Genomic DNA, 18,832 nt, shown 5'->3' on the forward strand with positions numbered 1-18,832 from the left:
TCTATGTATCCAAACAGATTGTGGCTGCTATACTTGCTATTGCAGGGATAGTCATGATGACTTATGCTGATGGATTCCACAGTCATTCAGTTATTGGAATAGCACTTGTTGTGGGATCTGCATCAACATCAGCCCTCTATAAGGTGAGTATGCTTCAGTCTTCTGATGGCCAGAAGGTAATAAATGGCTTCTCTTCCCATTTTATATCTCTCTGTGACATGAAGATCTAGTATGTAATTTGGTAAGCTGTGCTTATTTATGCCTCTTAAGAATCTTACAGTGTTATTTGTTCAGATTGTTGAGAATCTATTCAGTCATGTTTTAGACAGATCAGGGTTGTTTCCCTACTGCGCATAGTGAAAGGCAGACATAAGAATAGTGCATGGAAGAGAAATGTCTGCCACCAGCTGGTGGTTTAAATCCTTTGCTGTCATTTTTTCTGCATTTGATCGAGACGAGCTCTTTCCATTGCCTTCTTTCCATTGCTGTCTTATTTCGGCGAAACAGCTATCAGGCAGGTTGCCTGTGGGTGTTAGGAGAACAGCAGCTGAAATTTAAATTTAGAACCTTCTGGTCCATAATTGAGTCAGCATAAGGAGCAGAAAATATGGATACAGTAGCCAGCTCTGTTTGCAGAAGCACTTCTGCTATTCTGTCTATAACACTCCTTCATGTAAAATCAGAATGCTGTCAGGATAACAAAAAAGAAGAGGGTTGGAAAGAGGGAGGTAGACATCATTAATACTGATTGTATAAAAATAGGATAGTAGGCACCAGAATAAGCAGGGCTCTTTAGTACATTAGCTACATTATTGGGGATAAATAGCCATATGAGCTTCTTAGTAGAGGTGGGGGGGGGGGAGTTGATTTTTGCAGGACTCCAGAATAGAAACTTTATACAGTGTTCCCTTCATGACCTGAAGCACGTCTTCTGAAAGTAAATGGGGGCAGTAGATGTCATCCAATGTCATGTTAGCATATCACTCCTAAGCAAAGTTGTCAAAATTAATTTTCTGTATATCTGCTGTTCATCTGAAGGCTTGCACTCATTCTTCTTACAGTGTATAGTGAAGAAATAGCCACTGTGTAATGCCAACAATTATACCTGGCAGGTTATGGGGGTGGTGGATAGTTATCACAGGCAGCAATCAAAATATGCCATTTAGAGAATAATGGTTGCAGTATCAAGAACAGTGGAAGGTGTCCTGGCATAGCCTTGGGCTATTCAGTGCCTTGTGCCACTTTGTATGATACATGTCATGAAGGTAAGAGCAGCAGCAGCAGCAGCAGCAGCAGCAGCACACTGCTAACTCAGTAGCCTTCTGAGTGCCAAGTGCACTGAATCAGCAAATCTGCCACTCACAAGCAATACGGGAATCTATGGCTTATGCATAAGCTAGGCCGAACAGCAGATCCAGAGATAGCATGAGTGGCACAATCCAAAACAGGGTCTATAGCACAATACCCTCACATTAGTCAGCTTTCTTCCTTGAGGGACCTTTGCTCCAATTTCTGTTTCTACATTCCAATATTAAAGTCAGCTGAGGTTGGAGCAATAATAGTGTTGTGGAAATCATAACAATAACATCTGCTGCTCTTCAAAGCAGTGCAGAATGAATTATGTATATCTCTTTCCACTGGCAACAACACTTTATCTAAATTGCATGTCACCTTTGGGTGAAGGAACTACCCATTTTTAACGGTGCCTTGTGGTAAAAACACAAAGCTGACAAAGCCTGAAGCTACTAAGGATTGGCATTTGCAACTGAAGGCCTATCATTGGCAATGTGCTTTAGAGTTCCTGAGTAATAAATATGAGGTAAATTCAGTGGGATATAGGCAGTTTGCATTAAAGAACTGCATCAGAGTTTAGTGAAATTAGCATCCTAGCTAGAAAGTTGCTACCTGTTAGTTACAGTGGTGCAGACACATACACAAGACCATGCAAGATAATTTGCAAGTTCCTTGGAAGAACCTAAAAGCAATTTGTATTCATTACCCCTAAGTCTTAAACTCATCAGGTTGGATGCAGTCTTGTGTTAGTTGCATTTAGATCCCCTTAAAATCAATTAAACATGACTTACCTCCCATAGGTGTTAGTGGGAAATAAGGGTATTTTAATATTGATCCAGTCCATTAGGATTGCCACCAGTTCCCTAACATTGCTGCCAATAGCAGGTAATTAAATACCTGTTCTCAGGCTGGCATAAGATCATATAGATCCTTAATGGCCCCAACACACTCCCAAACTGAGCTGTTTTCAGCCCCATCTCCAGTGAAGCAATGATGACATTGTAACCATGGGGGCAGAAAGCCCCAGCATCCATAGCTATTTCTTGCTCGTTCACAGAATACAGAAAGCACTAGTCTGCCTTTGCATGATGGCACAACCTATATATTCTCTATCCACTATGATGTTAGCACAGGGAAAACATGATTTAAATGGGAAATTATATGCTTTGAGTTAAGGTTTTAAAACCAAATATAGATAAATACATCCGGTTTTCAATCTGTTTATCTTTCTGTGTTACAGGTTTTGTTTAAGCTTCTCCTGGGGAGTGCTAAATTTGGGGAAGCTGCCTTATTTTTGTCAGTGTTAGCAGTCTTCAATGTACTTTTTGTTACCTGTATTCCTATCATCCTTTACTTTACCAAAGTTGAATACTGGAGTTCTTTTGATGACATTCCTTGGGGAAGCATTTGCGGATTTTCAGTCCTATTATTGAGTAAGTGAATGCTGCGATTCTGATAATCTTCCAATAATAGCAGTGCCTCTGACCCGTGCCAGACCAGCTGGCCAACTGGGTTGGATTGAGCCCTGCTGAATCAGGCCAAAGGTCCTTCTAGTATAGCATCCTGTGTCCCATAGTGGCCAACCATGCACCTAAGGGAAGCCCCACAGAAGGACAGGAGCCGCCTCCTGCTGTTCCTCAGCAACTGATATTTTGAGGCATGCTGCTCTGATTCTTGAGGTACCATATAGATATTGAGAACCTTATCCTCCATGAATGTGTCTAATCCCTTTTTAAAAACATCTAAGTTTATGGCCATCAGAGCACCTTGCTTCTGTAAATTCTGTAATGTAACAATGTGCTATGTGAAATACTTCCTTTTGCCTATCTTGAATCTCCACCTTCAGTCATCTTTTTCAACACCCCAAATCAAATTGCATATCTGCTGGAACTTTTCCTTTTTATACAAGAAGTTAGACATGAGGAACCTCTTTATAAGGGCAAAAGCTAAAGAATTTTGATAGATTTTAATCTTTACACTTTTTACTAGCAAATGTTCACACTGGTTGAAATGAGACTGCTTAAAGTGAACTAATTAAACCTGCATGACTAAAGAGGATTGGTTTTACAACTGCTCTCTCAAAAATGAAATAATTTTGTTTCTTATTTCAGCATTCAATATTTTATTAAATTTTGGGATTGCTATTACATATCCTACCTTGATATCTCTTGGAATTGTACTAAGTGTACCTGTAAATGTCGGTAAGAAAGCTTTTTAAAAATTTAAATTATATGCACATGTATGTATAGCATATACTTGGTTTATACTTAAAGAACTACAGAGTTCTTATTCTTCCTATATGCAAGTAGTATAATTTTATAGTATTGGTCTTTAGATTAAAAAATTAAGAATGTCAAAATAAATTGATTTCAAGCATTTATCTCTAATTTTCTATTGGCACAATAATGAGGTTTTATGCATGACCCATTTATTTCAGTGCCAGGTGTGAAAGTGATGGTTTGAAAAAGTAAACTGATTGATTCCTAATGATATATTAATCATTAATCATATTCAAGAAAATGGAAAAAGATAGCCATTTCAGTAGACAATATGAGCTTTGAGAATATGAATGCAAGTTTTGAGTGGGGGAATCTGTAAGGAATAAGCTGTTTAAAATACCCATCCTAAACTACTAGTAGCTGTAAGATCAAACTCAGGGTTCATCCACACTTCAGCTTGTCCCATACCCAGAAAGAAAAACTGATTGATGTTTGCTCTGATTCAACAGTAAACAGCAGGTTTACTGGGGGAAAACAGCGGGACAAGGAGAAGGTGACTCCTCATTGAGATAAAAAGCAGTATCTGATAGGTACTTTTGGCTGGAGCTTAAAAGGTAAAGGGACCCCTGACCATTAGGTCCAGTCGCGGATGACTCTGGGGTTGCGGTGCTCATCTCACTTTACTGGCCGAGGGAGCTGGCGTTTGTCCGCAGACAGCTTCCGGGTTATGTGGCCAGCATGACAAAGCCGCACGGAAACACCATTTACCTTCCTGCAGGAGCGGCACCTATTTATCTACTTGCACTTGACGTGCTTTCGAACTGCTAGGTTGGCAGGAGCTCATGACCGTGCTATTTCTGCAATATTCTTTAGCACCTAATGACATTCAAGCTTAATTGATTGAGGTTTCTGGAAGTGTGATCATCTCTATCAGAAAACCCTTCTGTCACAAATTAGGCCCTGTCACAAATTAGCCTCCATAACCCCCATGTGCTCCAAACAGAGAACAGGAGCACTATGCCCATAAAGCAATCCTTTCAAATGTTTTGAAACAAGGTATCTAAACCACATGCAACAGGAGATGACGAAACAGGCTTCTAGGCAACTTATTTCTTTATAGGATTTATATTTCACCCTGCATCGTGTATGAACTTGATTTGAGGAAAAATTAACTGCCGCTGCTTGTGTAGTCTAACCCAAATGCAAGAAGCAAATGAATGAGAAATGCTTTATACCAACAAGAGTACCTACAAGAATACATGCCCTTGAGTATGCATGAACTAGTTATTTGTATCCAGGCCCATGCAATATTTAATGCCACTGATAATGTTTAGTTTCATCAGTGTTGTTTGGTTGCATGTTTGGGGCCTTAAAGTTGTGAAACTGACTTGAAATGGAGGCTCTTTGCTATTAGTTATGTGATATTCTGTTGAGTATGTGATACTTTGTACCCTTTAATGATATTAGTTCAATGTTTCATGCAGTTGTTGATCACTACTTGAGTGACATTGAATTCAACAGTGTCCGCGTAATTGCCATTGTCATCATTGGCCTGGGCTTCCTGCTGCTGCTTTTACCAGAGGAATGGGATGAGTGGTTGATAAAGCTCCTCACTCGCCTCAAAGTACGAAAGAAGGAAGAGATACCGGAAGGAAATGGAGACATTGTTTCAGGATTACAAAATAAAAGCAGGAGAACACGCCCATCCATGTCATCATTCTCACATTAATGTTGTTTTTTTATGGAAAGTCTTAACGTTATATGCTATAATTCACAGATCTTTTCTTGCAAAGCACATATGTTCAATACAGTGTACATAGATGTACAGTTTTGATAATAATAGAGTCTGAGGCATCACGTTTCAGCATGTCCAAATTGCTTGCACTGTTTCACATCAGATATTTCACTTGAGAGAACTCATTTAAAAAGGCAAAAACAGAATTCTTTTTAAATGAATGTAACGTATAAATGAATTATATTGCGTATATTGTTTTAATGATCAATCATCATGAAAAGCAGGGCATATAATTTGAACATTAAGTACTGAATGACACATCGCACACTGTGATTTACAAATATATATAATATATAGAGAGAGAAAAAACAGATGCTATACTATGTCATAAGCTTATTTTTTAAACAGAGCTGTACTCTATAAATGTTTTCATATAAACCAAAAGAAAATCTTTTGGTGGGGGTGGGGGGGAGAAAATGGGGAGGGGGGAATTGCTGTGTGAAGATTAGTGCCCTTGGTGCCAGAGCAGAAGCCGGATAAAATGTTAAGTTTTGCACAAAAGCATGAAAGTGAAAGCAGTCAAGAGTATCAGGGCACGATTAGCCAGGGATTTTTCCTGTGAAAGCCACATTGAAGTGAATAGCAGGCATGCAAGAACATGGCAGGCTTCTTCCTGCATGGTGTCTTGCATGACTCCCATCCATCTCAATAGAGTTTGTGCAGGAAAAGTTATCTGGGGTAGTGCATCCAATCTTTATAACTGTGCATGATGACTGCAATCCATGCTTTTTCTCATGCAAGGGAAAATACAGTGCCTTCTACAGAAATCTAGTCCATTGTCTGTGTAGAATTAGGTCACACTGCAAGTTGCTTCTGCATTGGTCTTTACAACATGAAAAGTTTGTTCTGCAGACACAGTGCTCTTGAAACTCCCAAAGAAATCAATGAGTGCCTGCTTCAAGCCACTGATTAATGGGAGTGCTGAACACTTGGGGACTTCAAGGTCTCTTGCTAGGTCAGATTTGCTTCCCACTTACATGGGTCTTGAGGAGGAACTCTCCTCCTGATCTGTATTTCTGTGAGTGCGAAAAGAATCAAGTCCTGCATGTAAGAACCTTGCTTAAAAACCAATAATAAAGCTAGCAGCCACTTACAGGGAACACAGTTTATGATGTATACAAAAGGGGACTAAGAGGTGAATTGCCACTTGCTTTTATTACATTGCTTTGAGGGTGGTTTTTTTTAAAAGAACACACAAGATATTAACATCAAACCTAACACTTTTTACAAAACTTGTAAGCACCAAGCTGTTTACTTCTACAATTTAGGTTCGCCATTAAATTTCTATCTGTGATAGACTATGTGATATGTACAAAGAAAGAGGCAAAGGTTATAGTTTACTATTTTTGAAGTTTACATTGCTACATACAAATTAAAAATGTTATTTTGAATTGTTGCCATAACCCAATGGTACATGCTGTCTCTGTGGCATTTTTACATGTCAAATGGAGGTGGTGTTCACTTCTCAAATTTTTATTGAATCAATTTCAGATTCAATTATTTGCTTGACAAAACTAATAAAACTACTGAAAGTTCATACCAAGTCAATGGCATCTGCTTCTGTTTCCCATCTTCTGGTGAGATACCGTGTTATTTTCACTAAGAAATATTTTACTTGTGTGGAAGTGACAAAAGAAAAGAAAGGGATAACAAGCCCAGTGCTGTGACCCTGAAAAATACTTTCTCCAGGTCACTTCAGCTACACTGATTTTGTTTATATCAAAAAAGACTTACCGTATTTTTCGCTCTATAACACGCACCCGACCATAACACGCACGTAGTTTTTAGAGGAAGAAAATCCGTAGGCATGCCACCCGTAGGCATTCCCTCCATAACACGCACAGACATTTCCCCTTACTTTCTAGGAGGAAAAAAGTGAGTGTTATGGTGCAAAAAATACGGTAAGTGGGAAGAGCAGTACTTCAAGGGGGCCATGGAGATGCAGAGCAACAGATCTGCAGGCACAACCATAGCCCTGCCAGCTCTTGCTGTATAAGGCAGAAGATGGGGTGGGCATTATCTTTTCTTTTCTTTTCAAAACTGCATCAGCTCCAGTCCAGAGTAGATGGGGCCCAGGAGCTGGACTGGCTTACAACAAAATGGATCCATGGTCCAGCCCAGCTCCAGCCCCAACCCAGACCCTGTAACACCCCACTTGGGAGCCATCCCCTGGACCAATGTCTCCTCCACTATACTTGCTGAGGCTACAGTGGGGGGCTCTGTGGTGGCAGAGGCTGGTTGGCAGGGCTATTCACTGAATCCTACACACACACACCAGCAGTAAGGTTGGGGGTTAGAACTGCAGCCTCAATATTTTAAATACACTTGGGAATAGTTAAGGGAATAAGGTGTACCTAATTTTTGCTAGAGTGCACCCATATTTTTCTAGGTTTTGAGACCTACCAGTGCGTCACTGACCCAAAACACTATGCATAGCTAACATTGTGCTATTGGTAGATGTAGCATGCAGATAAGAAGGACCTCCCCAAAGATCTAGATACCAAATAGTAATATAAATTTATCTACACAATTTATTATTTCCTCCCTTTGTCTTGTACATTTCTTAAATTAAAAGCTAGGTTGAAAATGTTATCCAGGACATGCAGCCCAGCCAGCCATGTGAGCAATGAGTTATGTAACACCCTGTTAGTCGGCAAGATTTAGGTGATAGGAAAAAAGCCTCAATGTGGTTGTTCTATTTGTCAATATTTCAAAACCTTTTAGAAATTTTTCCAAGCAAGTTCACTATGTATACATACTGTCTAGAGATTTTACATATCAGTAATTCCCCCTCCCCTGCCCGCCAAAAAATAAAGATAGTTGCCAGAATTAATCTGCACAGTTCAAATGAAAAATGTGAGCCATTTGCTTATTCAACTGTGCATTAATTCATATGGAGTATGTGCAACTAAGATCAAAGCAAGGGTGTTAATATTCTGACTCACTCAAAACAGAACAGTCCTCTGTTCAAATGTCAACAGAATAGAGCATTTATTTTGTTCTTGCCTGCACTAATGAAAATTAGGTTTATAAAACAGAACAGGAAAATGTGTGCAGTAGTTAAACTCTTTTCTACAACAATTCACCAGCCTCATGGATTATTTTACTCTTATTTAGAAACTCTGCTCAAGTCCTGAACACACACAATAAGTAGATATTCCTGAAAACAGTGCTACTTACTCCCAAGGAACTTGAGAGCTGTAGTAGTTTGGCCCAGCAGCCCAGTCCAGCATCCAGTGCAAGAGTTATGGTATGATGCTATGAAACACCTCAGCCCTTGGCTTTGGAACTGTGGGCCAGCCTGCCTACCTTCTTTGCTTATACAAGAGAATTGGTGGTTGCTACTGTGCCTGTGCCCTGGAGAAGCCTATGCACTGTGCAGTTGTGTTACACAAGGAGGGCAGAGAGGATCAAGATGGAGACAGACACAGGTGAGAGCTTCAGTTAAGAGCAGCAGTCCAGCTCCTAGCACAACCTTGTGCCATCAAATTAGTACTTACTGGGAGAAGACGGAAACCTGAGGGCATGAGGCTCCTAGATGTTATGCTGCATGCATAGCAAAATGCCACTTAACTGCAGTAAAACAAGGCTTTCTTTGAGCCACTACAACTACCACAACTACAACTAAACTAGTACTGAAAGATACTGTAGTCGGTGGTACTCCGTGGTATATAGGTAGTTTCCTATGGCAACAAGGAATTTTCAGTGAAAGCAATGGCATTAATTCAAAGACCTGCGCATCTTTTCACATACTGATACTGCATTGTTAAAGCACAACAGACCTGCACTTGAAATGGCTGGTTTATTTAGCTACTTAGCCGTCTTCAGATTCTTATTACTATCTAAGAAATGTTATACAATGACTTGGATATAAGGAGCTTCCATCATCTAAAAGCCATTCTCAGCGTGAAGACTGCCGCTCAGCATGCTCCCTTACCAAAATAGTTTTCAGGGCAATACAATAGGCACACAAAAAATGAGGCTGCACTCTGCTGGGAAGTTTTAATACCGAGCAGAGCAGAGCATGATAACTATTGAAAAATTAACATAAGTTTAAAAACTTTTAATTGAAAACCCTAAAGTGCATCCAAAATTCAAATTTATGTAAATTAAAATATACATTTTTTGTTGTTGAAAGCAGTACTTGGCAACCTTTTTAGCTGTCACATTCACAGTAAGCATAGTACAATATGACTCAGTAGACTTGCTTATGGGCTAGGCTGCCAGCCAGAAGAAGAAGTACTGAGCTAGATAGATGAAGTTGCTTTGTTATATCAGACTATTCATTGCCAGACAACCCCCCATGATACATAGCCTGGCTCAGGGAATATAAGTATACAGTTAGTTTGACTAGGAGCTTTCTTTCTTTAAAAATGTCATCATCCACCATTGCCAAGGAACTTCTCTTGAATTCACATGAATAAGAAGCATTAAGTTAGTGTTATATTCCAGATATATTCTGTAATGAGAGGGAAGTCCCTGCTCCAGTGACAACCCTGTGGTGTAGGCTAATAGTCTTGAGGGATCTGTCCTAGTCCTTTCTCTCTGCTGCCACTGCTTGCTTATGCATCATCAAGGCCTTACCGTGGTCTCCTCAAGATCTCTGGCTTGGCAACTTCAGCCTGTCTCTCCTCCACTTTCCTAGGCACATTAACAATCAGTAGCATAGGCCTTGAGTGTGTTCAGCTCTAATTAAGCAGTTTATTCAAATGGAGTATGTATTTAAAAAGGGAGAAGGAGGAGAAATGGCAAGTGTGCAGCTCAAGATACCAGAATATTGGTCTAACTAATCCTACACTTAATCCAAACTAACATTGCCAACTTACTCTCAGTGGTCACCCGACACTGGCAGCTTCAGGCATGAGCTGCAGGTTGGGGAAATCAAGAGGGGCAAAGGCTGAATGGCCACAGACCCCTTTTTAAGGATTTAGGTTTTAGTGACAACTGGTAGTTTCAGGAATTAGGGGAGATGGTAGGCAGCTCCTGGGGGGCAGTAAAAGAGGGTTATCAGTGGTAGAAATTACCCCCTGGGTTACACTATATTCTTGCTGGTCAGGATTTAATCAATGACTTTGTGCACTGGAAGAGGGATCTGCCGTCTTTACTAAGGTAATGGGGGAAGAACACCAAACCTGGCCAGATTCTAGCACATCTATTCTGAGATTTTTGCGCCTTGTATAAATTCAACATGGTTCCTCTGAGAATGACTACTATTCATAGGAAGATGCCTTACATCCTGACAGAGTATTATCACACACACTATCAATTCTGAGTAGCAGCCACTCTTCAGGGTCTCGGGCAGAAATTGTTTCCCTCACCTGATACCTATCCCTTTAAACTGGGGATGTGGGGATTGAAGATGGGATCTTCTGTTTGCAGTGCATGTGCTCTGCCAATGAATTATGGTCACTTCCCTAAATAAGGAAATGAAATAAGCCTGGGATATTTATTTAATTACCTATATAAAAGTTGAAGCTATTTTTTAATAATGCACAGGTCTCATTCTTCCTTTAGAAAGCTCAGAGGAGCTTACATGAGGTATCCAGTGGTCTCCAATCCATCAAATGAAAAGGTATATAATTTGGTAGCTTCATCATTGCTATAGGACTTAATGTAAAACATTAATTGGGCCTATTCTAACCACTAGGAGTTATTTCTCTGGGAATACATAGGACTCATTGCAACAGAGAGATGCTATTTTCATGTAAATCATGACAGGGCAACTCATTCTATAAGACAATGAGGAAAAAGAGAACAGAAGGGCATCCTCTTCCAGACAGGGGAGCTTATCTATAGATAAGCGTTTTTCTGCATTTTTCTCCAGCCACTAAGTATCAACAATGTTACTTTAGGTTTATGCCCCACAGACAGCAAATTATCAACAAGCCTCCAATTTGCTACAGAAAATCATACAGCAAAATAAAAAGAAGAAGAACCTAAACAAAGCGAGTACATGTATGCCAACTAAAAAGATAATATTGTAAGTGTCTGTCTTGGGAGTTCAAAAGTGGCATAGACCTGCAGTGTTTTATGGAAGGCTTTTAAGAATTATAATCATTCAATACTTTTCAAGATCAACCCTTACCTCAATGCTGTGAAAAAGCCACACAGTTCAGAAGTGCAGCTCCTTGGTTCCCATGGAAACGAGCCAGCACTTCTTACTGTTCCACTAGTAGAATGTAAAGGTGTGTGGGGTTTACAATCAGTTTAGGAAACTGATGAATTATTAAGACACTGGTTGCTTTGGTTTCAGTCACTAGACCAAAAGACCATTCTGTCCAGCACCTGCCTCAAAACAGGATCAGCAGCAGCCAAGGGTGAAAACTTGAATAGTGTAAAACATTGGGGCAGGGGGAGAGATAATCACACACACAAACACACTATTTGAATGGCAATACCCATCAACTTTGGGGGAGCTGAAGAGACTTAGCCCCTAGGAGTTGGTTCCTATGTCAGAAGCTTCCTGTCCCTCAAATGCCATAATCCCATTCACAGTACTAGAAGAGCAGGAATCAAGCTTCACCACCAAGATACCTGCAGAGCAGATAGATCCAGTTCAGGTGCATTGGTCACCCTACAATCATTATTTAATCTGACTTGGGAAGGTGAGCAGAATCGGTCCCAAACCCCATACTGTGATCATTTAGATCAGACTTTAGGCTTAAGGACCCATCTGCATCAGCCTTTTGCTGCTTGGGAGGAGAGAGTTCACTCACACACGAAGGGAAGATTTTTGTAACTCTCAGCCTTTAGAAATAGGCTGTGACTGAATTGAGAAAATCTACTCAGACTTGGGGAAGTAGTTCTTTTTTCATTGGTGCTTCATGGTGTAGCCTGGAACTCCTCGGTTCCTGGGGTCCATGAATGCTTCTCTCAGGGATGAAATGCTCGAGCCACCAGCTGGACACTTGCCCTCCTTAAACTGTCAGAATATGGGAAGTTTGGGCTCCTATGTTGCTAGATCAACCATAGGCGGCGCTGCGTCCAAACTGAAGCCACCAGCGCTGCTGCTAAATCAGGAGGAATTAATAAAGTTGTTCCGTTTTGCAGCCGTTTGTGGCCTCGTCTCTGTCGCGACTCATGGAGGTGACCTGACAACTACAAAGCAAAAACCTCCTACAGAATCTCTGCTCGGATGGTGGCGGCAGGCAGCCCTTGCGCGACAAAGGAAGCCTCCCGAATTCTCCGCTTCTGTTTCTCGTCTCTTAACAAATTCTGGCCTGCCGTGACTTCGAAAAGCGCGTATAATTCATCACACACAACAGGAAGGATTAAAAAAAATAAATGTGGAATTTCACGGGCAGCACAATTGCAAGCACGGCGGGTGCCAAAGTGACGTAAAGACAGTCCTGTCCGTTTTCTACCCAAATCAGCTGCAAATGTCAATTTAATTGGTCTGCTTCCATCCTCAAAAAAGCCCCACCTGCTAATGCAGACGCCGCTGCTTTAACGCTGAAACTTAAAAAAAATACATGGTGGCAATTTTGAAGATTTTCGATTGCCGAATTATATTATTGTCATTTATTCGAAAGCACCAGAATATTAACGGCTAAATTAGGGCTTCCAAACCTGTGGGGCGCACGAAATGGAACTGCAATTCATGTCTCTTACGTCCCAGGGCTTCATCCTGAGCTCATTTGTTTTCCCGCCCGCAGAGCAGCACTGAAGGGGGCCGGGCAGTAGCCTAGCAACAAAGCCGCCAAGCAAGCTGCGTAAGTGCGCACGCGCAGCCTATAACGCAGCAGGCGGAGAGACACACTCTCTCTCCGCCTCCGCGTTGTCATAATAAGCTCCATGTTAGCTGCGCATGCGCTTCCGGTGTGTCACCTGGATGCACATCCGGGCTTTTCAAGCTCAACCGGAAGTGCGGCGGGTAAGTGAAGGCGACGAGTGTAGAATCCTCACCTTGTCTGGAGGTCGGGAGCCGGCTTCCCGCAGAGGAGTCGGGCGGGGAGACCTTTCTGAGCTCGAGAAGGCGGGGAGACCCCTCTCACCCTTTTGCGGGCGGAGAGGAGGAGGTGAGAGCGGGCGCTCGCCCTGCCCTCCGCCTCCCAAGACTGCAGCAGCCGAGCGTGGAGGGCAAGCAGAGTTACCTCCGCGCGCTTCCCCTGCCTTGTGCCCACTGGGCATCGCTCTCCAGCGAGGGCGCGGGACTCGGTCACGCGGCGCCTTCCGTGCAGGCGGCTCCGCGGGGCCCCTGGAAGGAAACGACGGGAGAGACCGCGCTCACTCCTTTCGGCGGTTCACGGCAGAAACTGGACTTTGGGGATAGGTGCCCTGGGGAGTCCCGTTCTTTAGCCCCGAGTTCAGCAGCTCAGGTTGGTCGCGTGCAATGTGGCAACTGCCCAGCAATACAATGTTTTGGGGGCTTCTTAAAACTCTTCACCTGACAACCTGGGATTATTTTATGTGCCCAATGCAGGTGGCAAACTGTAAGGTTTCTAGTGTTCAGTACAGTTTTGTACGCTGTTTGTACGATGAAACCAGTCTTACATGGTGTTAGTGTTCTTGAAATACTAAGTAACACTGCACTGTAGACATTGTTGTCTGCTTTTAAGAAGATCGCTTATCAAATGGTGCCTCCTTAAACATAAGGTGTGGCAGTTTGTTTTACTTACAGTTAAACTCTCTGGGCTTTAGACTGCTGTGAACCAAACAATGCCAACCCTGGAATCTCAGTATATTTATGTATACTGGCCCACACAATTGCACCCCCTCCAAAGGTTCCCAAAACATAAGAAGCGCCTGCTGGATCAGATAGATGGCCCATCTAGTCCCGTGTCTTGATCTCTCATTGGCCAACCAGATGCCCATTGGAAGCCCAAAAGCAGGACACGAGTCAGTGTTTTACATGCTAGATAAAAGCCAACTCTAACCCTAGCGAGCTCCACTCCTGTGACTAGAAGAGGTGGTGGCAGGTAAGGGCTGCCAGCAGTTGCACCAATGTCCTTATATAAGGGGCAATATATGCAAAGTATGGTAAAACAAAGCTCAATAAAGCAAGGTGTGCCTGAATCACCTGAATCTTGGTCAAGAATTGCTCTCTTAAAATGTGAAGACTGTTATTGCTTTTACAAATTCAATTTTTAAGAGATTTCAGCTCTTCAAACTCTTTCTGGGTTCTTCTATTTCCACTGACCACCAGACCACATTGACTGGACAAGGCTGTGACAGTCCTTTCGGGCAATTACTGTCAGGATCATCTGCTATATGCTATAGGGCGGGGCAGCTAATTTATGACCCTTTTGATATTGTTGGATTACTGCTCCTATCAGCCCCCACCATGGTCAAGGATGATGGGAGTTGGTAGTCCAACAAGCCCTGGGGGGCTGCTGGTTAATCACCCCTATTTTAGCTGTTCACAATTCTACTTCAGATAACTAACAGGTCTAACTAAACCACATAGGCCTTTAACTGCTTTCTTGTAACTGTAACAATGTTGACAGGCTGCACACAAAGTAACAGGCTTCACAGCTATGATTATCTTTTCATTTCAGTATTGCTCCCTTATAAATACAGTGCGTTTCAAAACACTTAAAAACATTTTACATTCAACATTAGACTCAAGTAAAAACAGTTTAGGTTCAATAAAGTGTAGGATTGGTTGGTGACTTGTTAAGTTATAGAACACCAAAGTAGTTCAAGAATAACAGCGATCTTTTGTTTCTTGTGACAGAAATGACAGCTCCATCAATGAAGGAAAGGAAGGCTTGCTGGGGAGCTCGGGATGAGTATTGGAAGTGCTTAGATGATAATATGGAAGAGGCATCGAAGTGTGAGAAACTTAGGTGCTCTTTTGAAAATGTGTGTCCACAACAGTGGGTAAGCAGGACAAATCCCCCCCCCCAAAAAAAATATTCCAGCATCTTCTGATAGGACTGAGAAAGACTTCCTGTCTGAAACCCTGAAGAGTCACTGTAGACAACATTAGGCTATGTCTGACTCTTGTAAGGTGGCTTCCTAGGTTTCCAGCATGTACTTGTCTTTACCAGCAATGAGATAAACCCTATAAACTGGCATAGCATTGATAGGGGTGTAAATTGTAGTGTTCTGTATCAAATACCTCAAGGGTTGTGTGAGCATCTCCGAGATATTTGCCTGACCAATTAGGTAGGGTTGATTGTGGCACCCTACATTTCACTGTAAGAAGACATTAGAACTGTTTGGTAATAGAACTAAGGGAGAATTCTCCCTTAAGGGAGTTGAGGATCCTGAAACATTCAGAGTAGATCAGCATGGTTACATATCTAGATCTGAAATGCTGCAAGAGGTTCTTCCTGTTTTCATTACACTAGAATTTTATTGTGTCAGTCTCATTTCCTAACAGCAATCTTATTCAAAACAGGTTAAATATTTTGATAGAAGAAGAGATTATCTAAAATATAAAGCAAAGTTGGAAGCAGGAGAATTTCAGCCTTCAGAGACAACTGAGAAGTCATAGCTACTCATCAGCTTTTCAAAATACAGCCACGACAAAGGAGCTTGCAGAAGAAGAGCACTTGAGTGATACTTAAAAGTGTCAGTAAAGGACAGTGATGGCCTATAAATAATTTCAAAAGCTATACTTGTTTATCTGGCATCGGTGTGAAGGCTCCTAGCCCGCATGTACCTTGGAAGTGCGCAGTGAAGAGAAGAGGCCTCCCAACCACACCTCATTGAAGTTGCTACTACCAATAAAGGGTGAATTGGTGCACTGTATCTACTCAAATGTTACATTGTGAGTTCATTACCAGTTTCTTCTTTCAAGCAGTTTCCTTTGTATTAATAGAACACTTACATCCATTTTGATAGTCGATCTTTACAAGTGAATAAATAAAATTAGCCAAATGCTAGTTATTGTGCAGTCATGCCAGTGTACACATTGAGTCTGTTTGCATATTAATTTGATAAAATAGGAGCATTGCCCCAGCAGCTCTGTGTATGGTTGAAGGGAACCCACAAACTTGAGTTGCCACCCTGCTACAAAATGGTCATTTGGAACTCACCTAAGAAGAATATAAAGAGATTTTTTCAGCAACATAATCTACACCAAGAAACTTGTATACTGAAAGAATATTTATCATCAATGAATATTTCAATACAGTCATGGTTTAAGGCATTTGAGTTATTTTAAAAAATGAAGGCATGCAAAATACAAAACTTATTCTTTTGTGCATTATCTCTACTCCATGAGTTTCTTAGCACCATCAGAGCAACAGTTTTGACAAGATTCATGTATTTATCTTCATTCTTTTTCCTTGACGATCTGTTGCCTAATATATTCCCAAATGAGCAGAGCTCCACTTACATGGACATTAAGTGACCGGATAACTCCTTGCTGAGGAATTTCTACACAGGTGTCCAGCTGCTGAATTAGATTCGCAGGGATTCCCTCATGCTCATTTCTGACAAGAAAAGCACACAAACATGTATCACAGTTAGCAGAGGGGGTGCAGTTCAGTCCCAGAGCATCTACTCAACATGCAAAAAGACCCAGGTTTAATCAAAGGAATATCCAAATAAAATGTTACTGGGTAACAAGACCCTGCCTGAGGAGCCACTGCTGCTACTGGGCCAGATAATGTTAATCATATATTTAGTAGAGAAGACTGCACTGTGATACAGTGATAACATTTCCTCATTCCCCTTTCATAACTAATATTGCTTTTAAGACAGATCAAGTGCAGTTAATATGACTCCTGCTTCACTCCCTAAAAATATTGCTCAGTGCTATTATATGGTGTAATTAGCTGATGTGTCACTGTTTTACATTCATTTCAAGCACATGAAAAATAAGCCTACAGCCCTGTTGAATGGGGAGGACAAAAATATCTGGAATGAGTGAGTTCTACACCAGGGGACCATCAGAATTAAAACGACAATGACGGACAGCTGGGTGGTTGAGGCCTTCATATATTTCTATTCTAGTCCTATTCAGCCACCACAGTAAACGGGAACAACAATTATAGCTGATCTTTTCATTTTTCTCAAACTCTACAATTCTCAGCTTTCACTACCAAAAAATTATTTAGAATCATGTTATATTTAAAAAAGTTTTGTTTTTTATTTACCCCAGCAGCAAGAGCGATTTCTCTGGAAAACAATATTCTGTCAGATCACAACTTTTAGCCGTTTGCTCTACACCTATTATAGTGTAGCCTTCCATTTTCTTCTGCTCCAAATAATCAGCAAGCTGGAATGGCTTTACCTACACATTTATTTATTTTTAAAAAAGTGAGATTACTTTAGAAATGTTTGAATGCAAACCTCTATTAATATACAGTACAAATAGCTGTATCAGTCAAAATATGTCAGATTTTGATCAGCTGAAAGGCTAGCATCATGTGGACCGATACAGTATCCTTATAAGATTCATAAAGCCACACAGCTAGGTTCAATCAATCAAAACAAAAAAAGCAGGGATCAGGTTGGGAATCCATCTAGTGCAGCAACTCGTTTCCAACTGATAGCCAGATGCCTGCATAAATGCCACAAACAAGCTATGAAGACAATAGCCCTCACGCCCATGGTTTGCCCCCCACTCCAGCAATGCTAGTCAGAGATATATTCAGGAACACACATGCTTAACGTTCCCATTGAAATCAAAGAAATGTCAAAGTGCTTAACTGTAGTAAAACAGAGGCTCAACCCAGTCAATCACAGGAAAGAGTTGTAAAGGTAGCAGACTAATACATAACACTTCAACACTAGCATAAAGAATTTTAGTCCCATACAATGGTAGGCAAGCCCATTCATGAAAAACTGAGGCAAGTTAAGTTACATTTAAGTAGTCTACAAGTAATATACTCTTTACTCACCTCAATGAGGGAAAGCCATTGTTCAGCAGAAACACTGAGGTACTGAAATTGCTTGTCATTTATATAATGAAGGCTGCCAACAATGAGAGCCGACACCCCAAATATTTCACATGTACGGCACAGGCCTACAAAGAAGCAGAACACTTTCATTCCATATGAGTCATATTTCATTAATTGAATGGGGCACTTAGATGCTGAAGAAGGGCATTCATGGTGGGTCTATCAGGCTATACAAAAATACAATAGCATGACTCACTCTTCCCTTAAAGATCTTAAACTAAGCATCCTCATCAGCCTATAACATGGCCCTGCAAACAACTAATTACTACAAGTGGCTAAAGTACACTAATTTATGGTAATGTCAGGGGGGAAAGTGAAAGGCACTTCTCTTTTGTGCTGTAGTTTGATGATTAAACGCAATTTCCATTGGAAATCCTTTATATATAGAGGTTGAATATATAAAGTTTGCTTTAAAAAATGTAAGTCACATAACATACTTTCAAGTACTAGTAGTTTCAAGTGGGTAAGATCTTACCTCCTAAATTGGTAGGTTTATCAATGAGTGAAGCCACTACAATCAGTTTATTGTTTGCTTTTCCAAGTTTAGTAGCCCGATCTTGAAATACAAGCTCCAGATCAGGAGTACTGTCCTTCCAAGGAATTATCTTTTTTTGAACATCTGTCCATTGCCTTTGACTGCTTGATTCAGATGAACTCAAACCTAAGAT

At 41.1% G+C, this 18,832-nt stretch overlaps 3 protein-coding genes and 1 long non-coding RNA gene across 11 annotated transcripts in view; 2 read left to right on the top strand and 2 right to left on the bottom strand.

Annotated features, from left to right (window-relative positions):
• The window catches only part of SLC35F3 (solute carrier family 35 member F3), a 91,231-nt gene extending 84,381 nt beyond the window's left edge, over positions 1-6,850 (top strand). For all 5 annotated transcript variants that reach the window (XM_053382538.1, XM_053382540.1, XM_053382539.1 and 2 more), the window contains 4 exons: positions 18-143; positions 2,534-2,726; positions 3,405-3,494; positions 4,997-6,850. In XM_053382538.1, the coding sequence (XP_053238513.1) occupies positions 18-143; positions 2,534-2,726; positions 3,405-3,494; positions 4,997-5,241 (654 nt within the window). In that variant the 3' untranslated portion in view covers positions 5,242-6,850. The remainder of the gene's footprint in view (positions 1-17; positions 144-2,533; positions 2,727-3,404; positions 3,495-4,996) is intronic.
• Positions 6,222-12,921, bottom strand: LOC128410824 (uncharacterized). 2 transcript variants are annotated; one of them, XR_008329612.1, is made up of 3 exons: positions 12,877-12,921; positions 11,393-11,476; positions 6,222-6,323 (listed from the first exon to the last, which is right to left on the bottom strand). It is a non-coding gene; the product is annotated as an uncharacterized LOC128410824 (long non-coding RNA). The 2 variants fall into 2 exon arrangements; XR_008329611.1 differs by having other exon boundaries at positions 11,393-11,631.
• A 214-nt stretch (positions 12,922-13,135) lies between these two features.
• LOC128410823 (cytochrome c oxidase assembly factor 6 homolog) lies at positions 13,136-16,154 on the top strand. 3 transcript variants are annotated; one of them, XM_053382545.1, is made up of 3 exons: positions 13,136-13,180; positions 14,984-15,129; positions 15,653-16,154. In XM_053382545.1, the coding sequence occupies exons 2-3, from the start codon at positions 14,986-14,988 to the stop codon at positions 15,746-15,748; spliced, it is 240 nt and encodes a 79-aa protein (XP_053238520.1). In that variant the 5' UTR covers positions 13,136-13,180; positions 14,984-14,985; the 3' UTR covers positions 15,749-16,154. The 3 variants fall into 3 exon arrangements, with proteins under 3 accessions (XP_053238520.1, XP_053238519.1, XP_053238521.1); XM_053382544.1 differs by lacking the exon at positions 13,136-13,180 and adding an exon at positions 13,486-13,625; XM_053382546.1 differs by lacking the exon at positions 13,136-13,180 and adding an exon at positions 14,156-14,225.
• Positions 16,155-16,344: 190 nt separating this feature from the next.
• TARBP1 (TAR (HIV-1) RNA binding protein 1) overlaps positions 16,345-18,832 on the bottom strand; it is a 31,354-nt gene continuing 28,866 nt past the window's right edge. Inside the window, exons 27-30 of the mRNA XM_053382537.1 lie at positions 18,640-18,825; positions 18,105-18,229; positions 17,358-17,494; positions 16,345-16,691 (exon numbers count right to left, since the gene is read on the bottom strand). Of these exons, the coding sequence (XP_053238512.1) occupies positions 16,532-16,691; positions 17,358-17,494; positions 18,105-18,229; positions 18,640-18,825 (608 nt within the window). The 3' untranslated portion in view covers positions 16,345-16,531. The remainder of the gene's footprint in view (positions 16,692-17,357; positions 17,495-18,104; positions 18,230-18,639; positions 18,826-18,832) is intronic.

This window comes from Podarcis raffonei, chromosome 3, assembly GCF_027172205.1.
Source record: "Podarcis raffonei isolate rPodRaf1 chromosome 3, rPodRaf1.pri, whole genome shotgun sequence".
Lineage (NCBI taxonomy): Eukaryota > Metazoa > Chordata > Lepidosauria > Squamata > Lacertidae > Podarcis > Podarcis raffonei.